Genomic DNA, 20655 nt, shown 5'->3' with positions numbered 1-20655 from the left:
ATATACATGCGATAATCTGGAAATTTGAAAGCACGAATTCTCAAGAGTATCATCACGTGGCCTGAAATGGGGTAACAAACCGCCTAAGCTAAAAAGGTCTATTATCTGGTGCAACACGAAGTCAGAAACAAACCGCCCAAGCCTTCTGGATAATTCATGCTTCTTATATCATACCTGATCTTCTTTAACCGACAACCGCGGAAAGGTCTTTGCCAAATTCAAAATGGCGGTCTTTGTTTGTAGATTTCCTTCTTGACGAGAGCGATATCAGCCGTCTTTTGAGTCACACAGTTGAATCATGAAGGTAATTTTCATTTCATTTTATTACTTTGTTTAAATTATCTTCATCTGGGAAATAACTGTACTTCCCGGGAAAAACCAATATAATTTTCTGGTGGTCTCCATGGTAAATAAACACAAACTCTCCGTCGAAGTGTTTTTACACAGTGAACCCGACCGTTTGGCTGTGAATTCCAACTTTTAAACTATTTTTATGAAAGGAGATAACCAAAAGAATATCTAGTTTTTAAAATAAACAGAACCTCGTAGTCTTTGAAATATTTGCAGTGTTTATCAAGGTGGTGTTGGTTTTGAAGCGGTGTTGAATACTTGTTGGCTTCGAATTCAGCTTCCATTATTAGCTGTCATGTTTGTCTGACAAGACTGTAACGTCAGCTAATTAGAAGAACTCAACCCTCTGAAATATATATGTTAATATTTTACCCAGCACGAGATAGCAAACTGTTGTCCTTTAGTAGAAAGACATGAATTCCATGCTGCACAGTAATGCATGATAAGACATATCTACAGTACATATAGGTTATTGACCAAGTGTGAGGTCAAGATGCTGGATATTGGCCAAGTTCTTTTTTTTGCGAGTTTATGGACTGAGACGGAGTCAAGGTCCATAAACTCGCAAAAAAAGAACAAGGCCAATATCCAGCCATCTTGGCCGAACAAGCTTGGTCAATAAAGGATTTATTTTATTGCTTTGAGGGAAATTTTTCTCGCGGGACACGGCGGGTAGTCCCGAGTGGGCAAGATAGCTCCATCTTGCCTGCTCGGGTAGCCAATCACAGTGCCGGATTTGATTCATCTTGCCTGCTCGCGGAGCTAGTTATATAATAAGTACATGTAAATAAGCTGACCTACAATTGAAAGAGCTTCAAACTAAGATCAGGCTAGAAATTTTATTAAACATTTGACTTCATCCTTAGTTTAGCTTAGTTTCTCAAATTTAAATCAAATTCACACCAGTCAGCCTGTGGAGGTGTATTGGATATCCACAAACTCATGCCATACCACACAAATCAAAACTTCAATTGCAACTGGGAAACATGTATATGCAGTATACTACAATTAAACTGTGCACATGAAAATTGAATGAATTAGTTTGGTAATCCCGTTTTCCATACATTCTAGGCAGCTATTGAAATATTACTTCAATTCAAGTACAGTGAACATGTACATATATTTAGATCCAACATTTTCTAAACCTCGTGTGTCATTATTATTTTAGCGTGTATTCAGTGTTCCTGAAAAGGTGACAGGAGGGGGTACAGTCACCTACAGCTGGCAGCAAAAATTAGGCAACTACTTAGCTGTAACTGGGTAAGCCTATCCTTTAAAATTCCTAGAGAACCTTGGTCGGCTAACACATTATTATTTGTCTTCACAAAAAGTTTGTCAAAACTTGTAATGCTGTTTTTTTTAGATAGATCTCAAATTGGTATCGGGGAGCACAAGGTCGAGGAAACAGAATATCAAACCTCTCAATTACTTGTACCTTGTGTGCTGCACTATATTAATATAATTAATTAGTTTCCCTGCAGTAGCGAGGCATTTTTTATGTTACAGAGGATACTGCTGTATCTATACCTACAGTATCTCTTTAGTGACTACATGTACACGTAGGTATTCCATAAGACCTCTACAGAGTGTTTGCATTCTTCCCTATCTTCTGCTGCTAAAGATTACTCCTGCCTACAAAAAACTTCTTCTATTATGGAACTTGTGAAACTACATGTACATTAATAAAATATTTTTAGTGACAATTCACTGTAAAATTCTATTTTGAGGTGTTGACTACTTTTTGTCACTGATTGTAGCTATCCCAGTAGAATGGTGAGAGATTGAACTAAAATATTACTGGGGAAGACATACATGTACTTTTTTGTATAATTGTGTATAATTTTATCCTTCCTGTAGGACAAACAGAGTTGTGGTGATTTATGATCGTCATGGAGATCAGAGAGATGAAATCAACCTTCCAGGGTGAGTTGCTTTATTTTGTCACATACGGTACTGTACATGTGGTTCTCTCACTGTAATAGAGAGCTGTGGTGAAATACTTGAAATTTATTGTGTGCAGAAAGATTTCAAGGTTTTAAGGTCCATGGCATACTGTATACTGTTTTTAAAGTACATACAAAGGGTCAGCACAATGTTTTAAAAAAAATAAGCAGTTTCCATGTTCTGCAGCTTACATGTACTTTGGTCCACATTTACAACTCTGCTCATGAATAGACCAATTTTGATATATTAAAATTCAGCCTAAAACAATAGACTTCAGTACGAGGCTCTGGGGAATAACTGCAGAGTTTGTGGGGTTTAATTGCCGGAACCTTGTGCTGAGGTCTGCTGTATTAGGCTGAATTTTAATATATCAAAATTGGGCAATTGGCTATTCTTGTATACCTTGTAGGCCAAAATTGTACACAAAACCATAACGGTGTCTAGTGTCTACTAAAGCAACTGGACAACATATGATTTATGTACACTTTATATGTAAAGTATATGTGCTGCCAGTGGTTCAATTTTTACCTCTGTTGTAATTTTTTCTAAGCAGTGTCTCTTTTTTCACTTTTTTGGGTGGAAGGGAGGGGGTGGGTCTTAATAAGAATACCATATGTTACACTACCCACCCTCCCCTCAGTTCCATGTGAATTTTAAGTTATTTTCAATTAAAAAAAATCTAAAGTAGAGGTAAAGATTGAACCATAACATACATGTCTGTAGATTTACACCCCTGTTCCCTAGATAGGGGACTAAACTGCACCATTAACCCATTGACTTCCTTGCTGCCTGTAACCGCCCGTGACGAGCCTTGGCCTTTGTTCCACTTCTGATGTCATCAGCTTTGACCAAAATTGGCATCATCTACACTCAACTTCTGCAGGAGGAAAAAATCTTTCCAATGATACCCAGATCAGAGTGATTGGCTCAATGGAGCCTGAAATATGCACAAAAATGCTCAGAAATTTGAGTGAAAAACTCAGAGCAAAATTTACTGCGACTACGCGTGGCTACTCCAGGGTAAAAATTGCCCGTCTCGATGATGCTTTCTCAGACTTTTTTGAACTGGAAGTAAGCCCAGTAGAAGGTCAATCACTGCACCAAAAAGATAAGAAAAGGAGGAAAAGGAAAGGGAAAAAAAAAAAAAAAAGAAAATTAAAAAAATGAAAAGCCTAAAGACGTAGGTCACTTTCTTGTCCAAAAACTTCTCATCTCAAAATTTTGATTTCTGTGCATGCCTGAGCAAGCATGTCATGAAATGTGATGCTAGTGGAAAGAAAAGCATGCTGTCATATTACAAATGCCTTTTTGAGTGGATTGGAGCTAATTTAACCCATATCCACCCTGAAAATCTCCAAAATGTCCAAAAAATACATTTTTGGCAAGAAGTTCTGGGAGTCAATGGGTTAATAATTAATGCCAATGCTCATGTGTTATAATATTAAACAATTAGATCATGAGCTTGAGATTTCTATCGCGTGATAGTTGATGAGGGTGCAGCATAGAAATCAGGCATATGCCTAACAGGCATAGAAATCAAGAGCGAATAATCTAATTGTTTTAGTATAAATCTACTGGTTGTTCAAAACTTTATCTAAATCCTCTTCGCAGACACTTCAAAAACACCAAGAAGTGGCCGTCATTTTCTTAACAAGAGCACACTGCTACACTACTCACTATCTATCACAATAGATAGTGATCAGAGGATGGCATTTGTGATAGAATGCCTGTAGATTCATACTATAAAATGGTGTATAATGTTTTCACAGTTATTGTAGTAGGAGAGTACTACAAGTGAACTACAAGTTTTGTCGTTTATGTGTATGTTATGTTAGACAATGTACAGGGATGGCATGGGACAAAGATGGAGACACCTTGGCGATTATACAGGATAAAAACGGTGAATATCCAGTGGTTTAGGACTTGTCATGTTCTTTGAAATGCACGCTGTAGAGATTCATGTTGAGTCGAAAGCGGTGTTGTTTTGATGTTGTGTGCGGGAATTTACATATACATAGTGCCATGCACTGGCTGTACAGATTTTTGATCTCTTCTTTTATTTTTCAGCAGTTTAATTGTAGTTAACAAATGATATAATTATGCACATTCCTAAAAACTGTTTACATGATTTTACAATGTACATGGTGTACAAGTCATAGCATTTCACTCTTATTAGATTAAATGTACATGGTCATGTATATGTATGTGTACAGTGATATTTATTGATCACTGGTTTGAATGTTGTGACATAAAGTTCAATACTTGTTGGACACACATCATTCACACAAGTGCAAAGGGGGAAAATAGTTAATGGTCCAGTCCAACTGTATTTGCTTGCAATGACGTGTTTTGTTCTTTTTTTTTTCCAGGTATTGTTTACTTGTGGGATGCTAACTCTCACAAGACCATACAACTTGAAAGTGGCCTAAGGTATCTGGTTCTTTGTTCCTGTATACATCTCAAACTCATTAATAATTCATCAAGTTTGAACAAAGGAAATCATGACCATGATGGTGTTTGGATATCTGATCTTAATTAGCATAGATTTTTACGATTTTATTTCTCCATTTTCTCCTTAGTTTTAGTTTCGATCGAGAAGATAATATCACACACCCACCCAAAAATACTCTGGTACATGTCATATTTTCAACTCTCTTCTCAGTGTTTGGAAATGTGGTCAAACATGGTCTTTCGTGTTTGATATATTACATCACAGACTAGTTAAATCTTACATGTATGCTTTAGTGTATAAAACATGTGTGCAATAATGTGGTACTGTGAACATACCATGTTTTAGCTAAATGTATATGACCATACTGCATACCATGCACATGTGTTTACCTTATTCCACATTGTAAACAAATGTATTGTAGAGGTGCATATTGTACTTTGCATATTATTTCAACACCACACTTATGAGCTTGTTTGGGAATACAGGTATGCTGAATTATATATTAATGTGTTCTCTACCCAGGGAAGGATTGACATTTTTGTTGTGGTCAAAAGTAGGACCACAACTAGCAATAGGTGAGTACAGTTGTACATGTAATGGTACTTTTGAACATGTTTAAACAAGAAGTTCAAGTATATAAATTAAAGGGACCTGGCCTCAACATGTACTTGTCAATCAACCAAGAGAACATAAGCAATGACACAAATAACCCCTGCTCTGTCACTTGTCTACAATTATATCATAATTGTGAATGTTATTATAATTTCACTATATTATGTCATTTTACTATATTAGGTCTAGAGAGTGCTTCAAAATAGCTCATATTACACTGTAGAGTCTATTTTGTTTTCGTCATTCACACTCACATTGTGCAATCAATACTATGTTCAGATGATGTTGGATGAATTTCAAAAACTAGGAACTTAGATACTAGAAAATAAGTAAAGATAAGAGTGGTCAGGAATGATAATCCCTTATTCAATGGTTTAACATGTAATGCACATCTACAGACATTTTGCACATTGCTTGTATTTTTCCTAGCCCCTTTAATTTTGGGCTCAGAAAAATACTATGCTACTCACAAAATGTCTCCATGTATTACATTTTAAATTATTGAATAAGTTGTATATATTTTATGTTTAAACTTGCCTTGTACTTTATGGTGATTGTATAATATTATGTAACTTGTCCTCTCTTACCATGTCTTCTCTTTAGGCACATTCAAAGGCAATTTGTTAATGTACAATCATCAAACCTCAAGGTACAGTGTAATTTAATCTTTAAGCAGTAATACTCATAATTTATAGAATTTGCAAGATTGTATAGCATAGAGTCATATATCTCTACTACATGTACATAATTATGCATACATCTACATTATACATGCATGCATATGTATAATGTATGAAGTACATTCTAGTTTACATGAATTCTTTTATTTCTTTTTTTTTTTCAACTTTATCATTATTTTAAACGTAAAAGTAAATGAAGAAACTTTCACAGTTTAAGGATCTTAGGAATTTGTGGTACCTATCAAAAATTCTCGTTGAATCTATTGTAGAGTTTTGTAGTGGTCTTAACAGCAAACTGCTTCTTGAGTGAAATTGATAGTGTTTCGATGTGGTAGAAGGAGAAATTACATGTACATGTATGAACGTTATTATTCTTTTGTATTCAAACACCATGAACTACAATAATTTGTTTTGGTATTGTTGCATACATATCTACACTTTTGAAGGGCAATTACCTTCTCAAAGCATCTATAAGCAGTATTGAAAATTTGTAGTCTGTAGTAAGGTTACATACTCAATGTATACATGTCCTTTACAATAATTACATGTACAATTGAATGACTCATCACTGATGACAATGAAAGTTTAAATGGGTGGAAATCTTTGCCTTTAATCACTACAGTATGATTATGTATAACTGAAATTTATTTACTTCTTTATGTATAGGCAATTTACATGTAGTATTTGTAAATGAAGCTTTTTTTTTCTGGTGTTACTCTTGCAGGAAAGTTCCTATTCTTGGAAAACACACCAAGAAAATAGTGTGTGGAGCATGGAACTCTGAGGTACAGATGAGGGTTAAAATTACTGCTCATGTGAATTGTACAAGACTGCCATCAGTATACATTTTGTAATACTTAAAAGTGTGATCATGATGTATGTTCTATAAATTAGAAACATCACAAATTATGAAAGGGGCAGTAAAGGTTAAAACAACGTCATGCCCCCTCCCCCTTCTGCCTAACTAGTGCCTGAATTTCAGGATTGCAAACTAAACACATGACTTCTATAGAAATGACAACTTTGTATTAAGGGGGGAGGGAGGGTCACAATGTTGATGCCCTGATTTTTTCAGGCATCTTCTTTCCAATTGCTTACATTGGAAATTTACTGTGATGATCATTCTTCACTCATCTACAACTGCAGTTCAAATATGAATTATTTCATATATACTTCACATTATGCTACTGAGATCTGATACATGTATCTCTGTCAGGCTGGCCAGTAGCAATTTCTTGGTACTCTTTACTTATATGTACATGTACACTCCTGATTAGATTGGTGCACTGAGAGAGTTGTGTTCCCGAAGAACAAAACACAATTGTTTAATCCCAACCCTACCAATAGGCGACACCCATTTATACAAGTGGTTGTTAGGACGCTATGAGCTAGGGTAAATTGTGTTGCCCAGTCTTGAACAAGAGATCCCTGGCCAGACAGAAACCTAGACGTCTTCATACAGAGTTTATCAACACAGACACCACACTCTCTAGACTACCATTAGTTAGTTAGGATTAGTTACGTCTGCAGTTTTCTACATTGTCTGTGTATTACTTTGACATTATATTGAAAGGTACAATTTATTATTATTTAATGTTATAAACATACACATACAGGTGTATCAAGCCAAGTACATGTTACATTGTAGCTTCTTAAATTGTTTATCAATTGCAAAATAGTTAACATTCATTTGTCCAAAAATGGAAAATGGAAATGCCCACAATGAAAAGAAAAATAAACAATTAACATTGTGACCCTCCCTCCCGTTGAAGCCCTGAATTTTTCAGGCTTCTTCTCTCCAATTGCTTAAATTGGAAATTTACTGCAATGATCATTCTTCACTCACTCTCAGTAGCATAATTATTTATGCTTAACATTTGATTTCTTTCCTGTGCCAGAATTTATTAGCCCTTGGTGGAGAGGACAAGTGCATCACTGTGAGTAATGTAGATGGAGATACAATCAGACAGGTAAGCATACATGTGATATTTACAAAATAATAATAGCAAATGTACCACTTATAAAATAATATACAATGTACATGTATGATCAGTCATGGCTGTGTTAAGGCCTTATTTCTTATAAAGTTTTTCTCCTTTTTTGTTTGCATGGAATACATGTAGGCTACTATCCGTGCAGATCCCACTGAAATCCAGTTCAGTGAAATGAAGACTGATGAACGTAGCTCCATTGGTGAGACAACGGTAAGAGTTCTTTCAAGTTTCTCTAACATAATTGGCACCACTACTATTTTTTCCCATAATTTAATAAATTAGAACTTCATTTATGATTTAACTGCATGTATGACAGTGTAGACTACCCTTACAAGGTTGAAAGAAAGTGAGTGACATACTTTAATAGTACCTGTATTCTTAAAGCTGATACTTATACCTCATTCAAACTCCACATAGATGAGCTTAATAGTTGGAAAGAAAACCTTGTATCTCTACAACTTGAATGATCCTGACAACCCGATTGAGCTGGCTTTTCAGGTAATGGCATGCACCTATTGTAATTTTTAGTCTTATGCTACATTTAACTTTGTTTTACAATGTACACTGTATGTTTATTATTTTGAATAGCAGTATAGTGTCCCCATATAGATGTACACCTGAACATGGTACTGAAACAAGTTAAGTGCACATAATATGCTGAAACATTCATACCCCTGTACCTCCTTTACTGAATGAAATAAGTCACATTTTTTTTTCTCTACAGCAACGATATGGCAATATAGTGGATTACAAGTGGTGAGAAAAAATGTGCAGTTACATATATTTATTGAATTAATTTGTAGTTCCAGTCAGGTTTTTTAGTTTCTTATGTAACTGACAACACTACTTCAATGTAATTTTTTGAGAGCAGGTAAATTGACAATTAAGTTGCACTCACCTAATGTAAAGCCTCATGCAATTTTGAGGGAGTTTTCAAATTTCTCTTGTAGTGTAAATCCTTGATTGCTCTTGCATTAGATTACCTTTACTTAGATGTGTTTAGATTTTCAGTGATATGCAGTTGTAGTTAAAATGTTTATTGTGTTAACAATGCACTCTACTGTAGTCTTGAAAATACATCTGTTCTGTATAAATTTTGGTTACCGTTTCATTGCTTAAATGTTTTGGATAAAATCAGAATAGTGGTACATGTACATGTCTCTGTAAGCTAGAAAATGATATTAAAATAAAAAGAGAAAATAGGGAAAAAAAATAATTGTCAGCAGGTTTAGTCAAGTAAAGAGTTATTTTGCAACATTATTGTATAGAAGAGGTGTTGTTACTTCTTTTTATATTTGGTTGCAGTGTAAATCTGTACATGAAATATGTTGTTGGCATCAATTTACTGACAGGTTTGGTGATGGTTACATAATGCTGGGTTTCTCCAATGGTTATTTTGTGGTGATCTCTACTCATATAAAGGAGATAGGGCAGGTACTGGAAAATTCATATACCTGTTGATCAGAACTTTTTTGTGTTGCAGAATTATTTCAGAAAAGTTGTTATGCTGTACATGTTGGCATAAAGTTCTTGTCACTGGGAATCAAGGACAGGAGTCTACTTAAGTCACTTAGTCTGCCATTCTGCATGGCTTGTAAAATTTCTTTGTGAATGAGGAAAACCTTGTGTGCCATCTTACTGGGTTTGTATGGGTCACAGAAAACCTGGAAAGTTATGGAATTTTATGATTCCATTTTCCAGGCCTGGAAAGTCATGAAATGGAAGTGTAGGTTAGGGAAAGTCATGGAAAAGCAATACATTTGCTGAGAATAAACAGGCAAAGAGATCTAAAGTTGAAAAAGTAACAGACGGGTCAGAAAACCGATTTTAATTCCAGTAAAAAATAAACACTAGCATGCATTCTATGTGTCATAATGTGGGAAAACACCTTAAATAATAGTTTGTTTTGACAGTACTTTGAAAGCAACTGCTTAACATAGGTCAAGAAAAACTCTGAAGGGTCATGGAAAAGGTCATGGAAAGTTATGGAATTTTAACGGCTCACAAGAGTACGAACCTTGTTTTTTTTGTAATGAAAATTTACTCCTTTTTCTGTTATCACAGGAATTATACCAAACAAGGGACCATAAGGATGAGTTGACAGGCATTGCAATGTCATTGGAGCTGAATAAAGCAGCTTCTTGTGGTGACAATTGGTGAGGGTTCTGCTTAGTTGTCTATCACGTATATGTTCTGTATTTTTCAAGATGCACTGAGTTTTTTGATGGGCTAATGGTGCATGCATCGATTTTTATCCTTTTTCGTTCAATGGCTTTATTTGCTTGAAGCCATATGTACTCATTTGCTTCATTTTGCATCTTTGCAAAAACAAACATCTACTACACAGACTGTTGTTGTTGTTGTTGTAGTGGCAGGTGCACGGATTTTGGCAAAAAAGTGGCACAGATCTGGGGATCTGAGTACCCTTTTTCAGCTCGATTCCCCTCTTTCTTGCTATATCTTTTCCAGCCTCTTTATACTTGTAGTGTCTTCCTTTTTACTGGGCATAGACAGAACTCAGGTTTCTCTCAAGAAACATTGATAACTGTAAATATGCAGTTCATATTATTTTGTTGATTTCGATCCAGTGTATTGTTGACACACCACATGTTTCTGTTTCAGTGTAAAGATACACGACTTGACAGAGATGAAAGAGATTTATGCAATAATCACTTTAGAAGATGCAGGAGGTACTGTATAATATTGCTTTCAAGTATGACTATTTTTAAAAATATTACTGGTGTGGTCATTATTGTAAATATGCTCTTTGTGTACTTTATGATGTGTGTGACAAACTACAATGAAGACTGTTTGGTAATTAGTTTGTAAGTACTATTAAACAGTACATGTGTTATGTGTATGACGAGTCAAAACGTCAGCAGTGATTGATTCATGATTGAACTGTTTTTTAGGACACCTTGACAAGATCTCATGGACAAATGATGGTCAACTGCTTGCTGTCAGCACTCAATCAGGTATCACATGTCACCACTGTTGTGATACATGTAAATGCTACTAAAAGCCAGAATGATTCGCTTTACTCATTCACTCGAGGTTAAGTCAGTTTCGTTAAGTGCTGTCTAAGCCAGCTTGTGTCCTTTTCAGTGCGGCTCACACTTACCCAAACAATAACAACAATCTTAAGGTGCATACAGTATCTTAATGGCAAAGATAGAGTCTTTGGGACAAACACTGTATTTTCAGTGGTCTGGAAATAAATTATGGTCGCTGGCTTGGGAGACAAACACTTATGCCACGTCACTGCATTCCTTTGTGGTACTACTGTTCATGTGCATACGGTGTATTTCCTGCAATCATGGCAACGTTATGATTTCATTACCAGCAATTTGTTTACTACAATTTGGCAAGCAACCCATCCATTATAGTTCTACATAAAAGTAAATGCTGCAAAAACATGGTCAACATTCGCTGTGCAATCCGCTACTAGGCGTGAAATAGTTTGGCAGATGATGCTGTTTTTCTTAGTCATTTAAGAAACGTTTATCACTGAACATGTTCGTTTACATCTAATCTAAACTACATTTTTTTAGGCGCCATTTATGTCTACCTTACTAAGTTGCCTGTACTTGGATGTGCCAGCGGTACGAGACTATCATATCTCACTTCACTTAAAGAGGTAATGAACGGGTTCCAAACAGTGTTTCTTTGAAAGTACCATGCTCTTTTACATAGGTTTTGCATTCTTTCTGTAATTACGTTGACATGTGAAGGCGAAAATTTTGAGTGTTCAACACGAATTTAAACGTTAAAATGTTCTTAAAATCTATAATATAAGAAAAGTCTAAAAACCGACGATGTTTCGGCGCTCCTTCAGTTCATCAAGCCTGCTCGCCGCACCCAAACTGCTGCCCTGGAGCTGGCCAAACACCGTTTGTTATTGGCTCACGAAACAATACATAAATGATCCAAACAATGCCCCTATCTCTTGAAACAATGGAAGCTACAGGTTACCAGAACCAATGAAAATACAGGTCTGGAAGAGGTGCTGAACTACTCAAACTGACGCCATTGTACATGATGACTTGATAATGACGTAGAGTAGTGTTGAAAAGTCGTCGATTTTTAGAGTTTTCTTATGGATTTTAAAGAACATTTTAGCGATTTTGGCAAGCATTTAAAAGCGAAATATGAAATTAAATATCTCCGGTGCTCTACAAAGTACAAACTATACAAGTATGTTTATTTTATTCAATACGTGTTCATCACTGATGTTGCTTTTTTGCTGATGTTTTTTTCTTCATTGCTGTTCTTTTTATAAACATAGGTGACAATTGTGGATAACGTGATGCAGGTAAAGAAAGAGAATTTATATCATGAAGCAATAGTTGTGAAATTTGGTGTGCAATATTTCGTCAGGACCATTACGTGATGGCATATTGGTTTGTGCAAGTCACTTCTACTAGGAATGAACTTTCAGTCTTCCGATTGAAGAACAAAGGTTGAAAGTTCAACAGTCCAAACTTTGAACATCAAAGAAAGTAATATCTGTTACTAACTCCCATTCTGTTAAAAAAAAGGCTTCGTAAAGCACTTTAGAATGAAAATTAGCGATGTGAACTTGATAATGATGACATGGAGTCATTGAAATGTCGTTCACTTTTCATATCGTTAATTCTCATTCTAAAGTAATTCCCATTCATTATATTTAATGTTTGATAACCATAAGAATGTGATTGACTAGTTACATGTAATCAGTTAATTTTTTTTTATCACTTCTCTAAGCAATATGCTGATGTTGCTGGGAAAAACGTTCTAGCTGAAAAAAACAAAAAACAAAAACAATAATAATAATAATAATAATAATAATAAATCAAATCTAAACCCGGAACTCAAAAGTTAAAAAGTGGACAACAGCAGCTGTACAACTGACAGAATCTTTCTATTTTGTTTTGTTTTTTTTCTCTCGCATGAAGGAACGACCTCTGAGTGTGGATATCATAGTCGAACCAAACTTTGTAGCTCTCGGACCATACCATCTGGCGGTTGGCATGAATAACCGTGCATGGTTTTACACATTAGCAGACAAAGGTATTGTACAGTACCTGAAGGTCTATACATATGGGTTGTTGACCAAGTGTGAGATCAAGATGGCTGGATATTGGCCAAGTTCTTTTTTTGAGGTCCATAAACTCGCAAAAAAAGATGGAGGCGAATATCAAGTCATCTTGACCGAACAAGCTTGGTCAATAAAGGATTTATTATACGGCTTTCGGGGAAATTTTTCTTGCGAGACGTGGCGGGTAGTCCCGAGCGGGCAAGATAGCTCCCTCTTGCCCGCTCGGGTAGCCAATCACAGTGTTGGATTTGATTCATCTTGTCCGCTCACGGAGCTAGCCACATAATAAGGAGTGCTATTAGTCACATTAACTGCTGTAATAGATGTTTGGAGCGGTAGTCCTTCCTCGTATCATGAAAGCTGCGTTTTGTGCACGAATGCCAGTTATACATGTATAATTATTACAGGTACGCTTTTGTATGTTTGCAGAAACGCAGAGTTAATTGGCCGATGGAAAATGTTTGAAAAACAAGGAAAAGAATTAGCTTGAAAATGAGATAACATCTGAGAGATTTCCTGAAATGTTACGACAAAGGTTACAGTTCATTTCTAAGTAAAGCACATAGATATATTTGGACTTGATGCTGATAAAGGTAAATTTTTTTTTCACCTTAGTGAGTTTCTGAAGCTGATGTTTCGGAGCATTAGGCTATCATTAGAGCAAAAGATATGACAACAATGACCTTGTGTCCTCCCATAAGCTGCTGAAAGAAGCGCCTCCCTCCCCCCTGAAAGTTTTAGCCTCCTGAAAGTAATGACTTTCCAATAGTAAAAATAGGCAGAACCAAATCCGACAGTGCTGGTCGAGGCTTCGAGGGTAATTACTTTCGGATGTTACGATAATGTTATAATGATTGACTACAGGTCCTGAGCAGTTGAAAGACAGAGAATACCTGGGTACTGTTAATACCATTCATCTCAATGCTGATTATGCTGCTGTCCTGTTTGAGGGCAAAGTCCAACTTCACTTGGTTAGTACCGGTTGATCTTTACATAATGTCAAAGAGGTTTTTCTGTAGACAAATGCTTGATTCAGCTTGTAGTATTTAGACAACTTTTGGAAGTAGCCTCTTGAACAGTCGTTGCAATGTTTTGCTCCAACCGTTGAGCCACACGAGCCAGTAGATCTTTAGCTGAGTGAAAGAAGATTGTATAAGAAGGGATTCACATCAAGTTAGCAGTTTTCATGTGCATAATCGTGACAAGCAATCAATCAAACAAACAAACAAACAAACAAACAAACAAAAACAAAAACAAAAACAAAAAAAACAAAAACAAAAAAAGCAAACAAACAAAGAAACGAGCCAAAGAGACAATAACAAAATTGAAAACTTAACAAAATTTAACTTTCCGTGATATTAAGAGAAAGTGCAGGTGCAGGCATATTTAGTTGTCACTAAACTTGAATCCAAGCAAAGTTCTTACAAAAAATTCCCTATTCAAGTGCTGGCCTAGTCACTTTGTGGCGAAAACGTTCGACTTGAAAGGTTATTTTAATTGTACATAATTTTATCACATGTAATTGTTTTCCTGGGTGACAGATTGAAGGTGAAGCTCTGGATGCGACAGACGAGAGAGAGACCAGACTTTTCCCAGATAAAGGCAATCATGGAAGAATAACATGTTGTGCTTTGACTTCTGACTTTTTAATCTATGGAACTGATGTGAGTAACATGAAATGATTACTTTTTCATTGATTGATAAATACGTCTAAACGTTCCCTCTGTATGATAAATGTTTAGGATGAGCAAAACGAAGTAGATTATTCTCCCTGGTAAGGTTGATGCATGACACTTAAATGGATATAAAAAATCAAAGGAAAATTTAGAAAAAATTGAAAACTGATAAGGAAGAAAAAAAATGTCAAAGTGTCATCTTCTGAAAAATCACGAACGTTTCGGGCCTAGCCCTTCCTCAGTGAAGACAGTCCATTACAGAATCTTCATGCGAAACTATTCATATGAAAATATGTTCCGCCCACAGTTTCATTTTCATGTGAATCAAACTCATTTTCATATTACAAGGTTTGCATGAGGATGCCAAAAGTCCCCTCCAAAAGAAGTATCTGGTAACATTCGACGGATGTTATACTAAAATTCAGAAATTTAGAGGTTATAATTAATTTGTTTTCCTGAATGAGATTCGGCAGGGTAAGCATCGAGGTTGTGCCATGTACTGATTATGGAAACATGCATTTCTTGGAACTTTTTGTAGAATGGAAATCTGTTCTATTTCTTCCTCGAAGACTGGCACTTTGTGAATGAATTCAGACATGTAGTAGGTGAGTGCATGGATCGGGGCGCCGGGGAAGAAAATCATTACTTTTTTAATTACAGTTGAACCTCGCCATTTCGAATTCTAAGGGGAAACGGAAAATAGTTCGAAATAGCGGGAGTTCGAAATAACTGATAGTAACTGACTGAAGGGCAAATCCAAAGGAAATGGTTTTTAGTTCGAAATAACGAGGAATTCGAAATAACGGAGTTCGAAATAGAGGGGTCTAACTGTACAATTCTAGAATACCTTTTCCAGCGATTGAAAAACAGGTGATTCCAGAAGCATGTAGTATTATAAGCTTCTGGCTGCAACTTTGGACTTTGGACTTTGGACTATGGACTTACATATATACATTTTAGCGATATAATGATATTCTATGGAAACGCTTGTTTGGACTTATGGCCAACAGAGTTCATAACCGTGGGTCAAAAAAAGGTAGGAAAACAGGGGAAGAGACAGACATTCGACGTACTGCAAATAACAAACAAACAAACAAGCAAACGTAAGATCGTCATTTGTATTTGAGTTAGTTATGAGCATGATAATAATGTCAGTATTTTTATCGAAAGGGATCAAAAAGATCTTTCCAGATATCAGCGGGACTCACCTTGTGTTCATCGACGAAAAGAGTGATGGATTTGTTTACAATCCAGTGAGTATTTTGCCAAAGAAATGTGAAGGTTTTCTTTCAGGCGCAGTAGTGTCTGTATAGCGAGCGACTTACTTTGAAAAAGAGTGGTGGCCTAGAGCCTAAGTGTTCGCACAAGCGCTCATGGGAGTTTTTGGAAGGACACCATTAAACAATTGGATTATGAGCTCGAGATTTCTATCGCGTGATAGTTGACGAGGGCGCAGCCCGAGTCATGTATCACGCATAGAAATCGAGAGCGAATAGTCTAATTGTTTTAGTATAAATCTACTTGTCGTTCAAAACTTTATTGAAATCCTCTTCACAGACACTTCGAAAATGCCAAGAAGCGGCCGTCATTTTGTTAACAAGGACACACGGCTACGCTACTCACTGTCTATCACAGAATAGATAATGATTAGCGTAGCCAATCAGAGAACGGCATTCGTGATAGAAAGCTAGTAGATTTATACTAAAACCAAATATAACATAACGGAACGTCTTGCTCTTTGCGTAGTCTGTCCCCAGGCCACCAATCTATTTGGGTGTTTTGTTTTTTCTCACTATAGATGACTCAGTGATTGATTTCTTTTTTTCTATAGGTCAACGATGCTACCTTTGAGATTCCCAACTTTTCTCCTAACATCAAGGGCATTGTTTGGGATAACTGGCCTTTAGATAAGGTACGTTAGGAATGCTTCAACTGTCGTTGATGCAATCATGAAACTAGTATATCGTTCCTGGAAAGTTACCGCCCAGCCACAGAGGTGCCATTCCATGCTGTGGATACACATCGTGCTTTTAAAGGGAGAGTTTCAAGGCTCTGTACATTGTCATCTCGAGGCATAAAGCGTCATCTCGAGCATAAAGTGTCGCTTTCGCCTTCTTGCTACAGACATGTAGTTAAGGATTCAGAAACTATAACGTGTGCGGGCGGAATGACTGAACACGATGTTCAGTTTGTACGTATGTCGGGGGAATTGGAATGGTAAATAGCATCCACCGGTGAGGAATCGAAAAACTCTCGCATCATTTCGACCGTCAAACGTGCTAGCCTGTGATTGCCTAAAATAAATGAAATGCTTCTGTAACCTCCTCCAGGTGTTCAGTTGGTTGGGGCGCAGCGCGACCAAGCCTTTCTCCCGGCTTTATTTCGTTCTGCCATGTTTTCCCGCTGTGCCACAACCAACAAAATGCCTGGAAGAGGCTAATGAAATGCATGAGATCGATGTCAATAAGATATCATAGAGGTTTGACCCGAAGCAACAATAACAAATATTTCTTCGGAAAGCAGCCGAAATTACATACACATATTACTCCAACATCGCGATTCGGTAGAAAGAGCCAATGCCATGCTGATCAATGACATAATTTTTGCACTCTATTTGCCCTTCAGGATGTGTTTTGTGGTTATGATGAAGACAAGGTGTATACCTACATCTTTTACAGAGATACAGTTATTGGTGCGTTGTTTTTTTTTTCCCTTTGCCGTCATTTTGATCGTAACAAGTATGCCTTTTTTGAAACCTTGTGCATGTAAATATACTATTTTTGTGCTGTTGTAGAACGTGCATGGTGAGAAATTTAATCAGACATGTTCTGTTTTGTTTAGAATTAGTTTGTGTGTCCAATTAGTACCAGAAGGATTAGGCACACATTATTCACTTGACTCTGAAGATGACTTCCGCTCAGGTTGTCGAAACGTCAGTCACCAACAGCAGTTCTTTTCAGAACTACCCTCACCCGGACGATCACACTATACGAACTACTGATACTCCTGGGTTCAAACCCTTTACGAAGAAAGTTTTTGATTGATTGATTGGCTGACTGACTGACTGACTGATTGATCGTAGCACGTTACTCGTGTATTTGACCCTTTGAAGCGACTGCGAACTAAATTGGAGAAAACGTTTATAAAATGTAAGAAATTCCTCCAACTTGGGCCATAAGAAAAGTATCAAGACAACTATGAAGAATCCCGATGCTGACCTCCCAAGATCCCTTTAACATGCATCAGGCTTGACATTGCTCACAAGACTAATCCTCTAAAAGATGGCGTTTATCGACTGTGTATTTCTATACTGGATTCTGTCTTTGGAAATGCATTTGCTGTTCTTTGGGCAATTCTCATAGTTTGCATTGCAAGAAGTTATGTCTTGGAGACAGAATGTAGACTGAAATAGATCGATTCTGTCCCTCCTGCCTGTGTTATTCGGAGTGATTAATTTATTAGATGTTGCTTACAGTTGAACAGCTTTTGCTTATCTCCGATGTGTTGCCAATGATTTGGTTCCGTTCATTTTCTTAGGTCCTCAGTGCATATTGGCTGGCTCCACTAAGTTGCCTTACGCTCAAAAGCCTCTTATGTTGTACGGTGGTGAAATTACATGTCAAACACAGAGTGGCAAGGTAAGGCATATGTAGAATGGCATACATGTGAGCTTGAACTGACGACACGCAAGGCTGATAATGATTATGCTTCGTGCTGTGGAAAGTGGCATTCAGGGCCTACTAAAACCTTAGTGATTAGCAAGGAGGCTTGGCTATTCTGGTTTGTATGTATTGATTAACTGTAGGCGATATATGTTCTTGTTTATGTGAAGAAAATGCGGCAGAAGATGTGCGTTATTCTTGGCATTGATTTTAGTGGTTACACAGGTCCTCATGCCCGGTCTGCAACGATAATTTACATTCAAAATTTAACGATAATAGTTTGATTTAGTAGTCGAATGCTCACTGCTTGTCACATGACGGAAACTTAGTTACATTTGGAAGCGAGAACGACTAGGTTTTCAAGGGGGTAAATGGACCTGGCATCGATTTTAATGACAAATTCAATAAACTAACTCACCTATACATATTTCATTGATGGTGTTTTCGAACAGCGCTTGATAAATATCGGATAACTAATAATTCAGGCTGCATCTCTTCGAAAAGATCCTGAACAGGATTAATGATCTAAAATCACTCGGATCATGGTGCATCAAATGAACTGATGAATATTCCTCACTCTGGTCACGGATTCATCAGTTTCTTTGATGCACCATGATCCGAATAATCTTGGATCATTGATACTGATCCAGATCACCCCAAAGGAGCGCACGTTAAGTTACATTAGGACGCGAGGATGACTAGCGATGTCAGGGTTGTAAGTGGATTACAATATGAACAAATGAAAAATCATACCAGAGCCCCTTTAACTCAATAATAACTTGTTTCTTGTCTAGACCTCTAAGCTAAGTCTTACAACACATCTTTTTCACGAAAAGCCTCAGGATCTCCCTCAATCAGATGTAAGTTGACTTTGCTTGACATTCTGAAGCTATTCTTTGAGCTTGGGACAACGTACATCACTTGGCGTCGAATGACTCACTATTTCTTTCTTCTTGCAGTTACAAACTTCGTTTAATCACTGCCTGACATTAAAACGGTATGTTTAGAATGTTCTGCACAGTCTATTGATTTTTATTATTGTTATGTTCGTTTGTACCATTTAAAACTGTGTTTAATTTTCGGTGATGGATGCTATTTTTCTATGATAATTGGTCGCCTTATGGATGTGATTTATTAATATTATTCCTCAGTAAAATCTATGAAATGTGCTAAAGAGTATAAAAGTACAAAATTTCGTACAAGATTACCTTTGAATTAAAGGAAACCTGAAAATAGTAGTTAACTAAGATAGAAAAAACACCAAAGAGATAATAATAAACCATAAAGGAACAAGGATGGCTGAGGATGGAGAAGATAAAACACGGATTACAAACGACGAACTCGAAAAGTTAGGCTAAACTTTTCAAGGTGGGCAAACCGTGACGTGGCTCCTTTAACTGATAATTAGCTGTCTTTTGTTGTAGATTTAAGGACGCTTGGGGACTGGCTCGGATCCTGGACACCCGAGACGCCTGGGTCGAACTTGGCAAAAAAGCTACTTATCATTTGGACATTGAACTTGGTGAGCGGAATGAAGGGAACAGAAATATAGATAGCGACGAAACATGGCTGTTTATTGTATTACACCTTGCAGCGTAACTTCAGTTAATAATGTTCTTAGTAAATTCTTCCAAAAGCTTACTGTAGGTCACTTTACAACATACATGTACTCTTACGTTAACGGTAGAGTAAAGTCTGCATACGAGCTAAGTGGCCCACCAGGCCGGAGCTTATCCCGGTTTCTGTAGCATGAAGGGACTAGGAGTATTTCTACTCCCCCCTGGATGGGAAGCTAGTCCATCGCAGGGTTACCCCCAGCATTAAGTACGTCGGTACCCATTTATACACCTGGGTGGAGAGAGGCACTGTGGGAGTAAAGTGTCTTGCCCAAGAACACAACACAATGTCCCCGGCCAGGGCTCGAACCCGGACCACTCGATCCGGAAACGAGCGCACTAACCATGAGACCACTGCGCCTCCCACTACGTTAACAGTAACAGTCCATAGATGCAAGCTTTTTTTACGTTTTTATCCTGTGCATCTTGTATCTAAGGTTACAAAGGATCATACATAGAGATTAACTCTGGTAATCTGGTGATATTTCTATCTGCAGCAATCAGAGTGTACCGTAAGATGGGAGATGTGGCGATGGTACAGTCGTTGGAAAGTATTGAGGTAAACCCATTTCTGTGTTGGGGTATCCAGTT

At 37.0% G+C, this 20655-nt stretch overlaps 1 protein-coding gene across 1 annotated transcript in view; it reads left to right on the top strand.

The window, feature by feature from the left end:
* Positions 1 to 210: 210 nt before the first annotated feature.
* The window catches only part of LOC145498037 (WD repeat-containing protein 19-like), a 32630-nt gene continuing 12185 nt past the window's right edge, over positions 211 to 20655 (top strand). The window contains exons 1-30 of the mRNA XM_081477908.1: positions 211 to 304; positions 1520 to 1611; positions 2209 to 2274; positions 4131 to 4195; positions 4665 to 4725; positions 5270 to 5322; positions 5963 to 6008; positions 6764 to 6824; positions 7938 to 8009; positions 8163 to 8243; positions 8451 to 8531; positions 8758 to 8789; positions 9386 to 9467; positions 10098 to 10189; positions 10656 to 10723; positions 10946 to 11008; positions 11585 to 11670; positions 12319 to 12345; positions 12968 to 13082; positions 13975 to 14081; positions 14652 to 14774; positions 15325 to 15391; positions 15957 to 16039; positions 16618 to 16698; positions 17412 to 17478; positions 18324 to 18424; positions 19243 to 19308; positions 19408 to 19445; positions 19873 to 19970; positions 20562 to 20623. Coding sequence (XP_081334034.1) covers positions 299 to 304; positions 1520 to 1611; positions 2209 to 2274; positions 4131 to 4195; positions 4665 to 4725; positions 5270 to 5322; positions 5963 to 6008; positions 6764 to 6824; positions 7938 to 8009; positions 8163 to 8243; positions 8451 to 8531; positions 8758 to 8789; positions 9386 to 9467; positions 10098 to 10189; positions 10656 to 10723; positions 10946 to 11008; positions 11585 to 11670; positions 12319 to 12345; positions 12968 to 13082; positions 13975 to 14081; positions 14652 to 14774; positions 15325 to 15391; positions 15957 to 16039; positions 16618 to 16698; positions 17412 to 17478; positions 18324 to 18424; positions 19243 to 19308; positions 19408 to 19445; positions 19873 to 19970; positions 20562 to 20623 — 2142 coding nt within the window. The 5' untranslated portion in view covers positions 211 to 298. The remainder of the gene's footprint in view (positions 305 to 1519; positions 1612 to 2208; positions 2275 to 4130; positions 4196 to 4664; positions 4726 to 5269; positions 5323 to 5962; positions 6009 to 6763; positions 6825 to 7937; positions 8010 to 8162; positions 8244 to 8450; positions 8532 to 8757; positions 8790 to 9385; positions 9468 to 10097; positions 10190 to 10655; positions 10724 to 10945; positions 11009 to 11584; positions 11671 to 12318; positions 12346 to 12967; positions 13083 to 13974; positions 14082 to 14651; positions 14775 to 15324; positions 15392 to 15956; positions 16040 to 16617; positions 16699 to 17411; positions 17479 to 18323; positions 18425 to 19242; positions 19309 to 19407; positions 19446 to 19872; positions 19971 to 20561; positions 20624 to 20655) is intronic.

The sequence above is a fragment of the Orbicella franksi genome, chromosome 9, assembly GCF_964199315.1.
Source record: "Orbicella franksi chromosome 9, jaOrbFran1.1, whole genome shotgun sequence".
NCBI lineage: Eukaryota > Metazoa > Cnidaria > Anthozoa > Scleractinia > Merulinidae > Orbicella > Orbicella franksi.
This window is presented reverse-complemented; position numbering and strand designations above follow the sequence as displayed.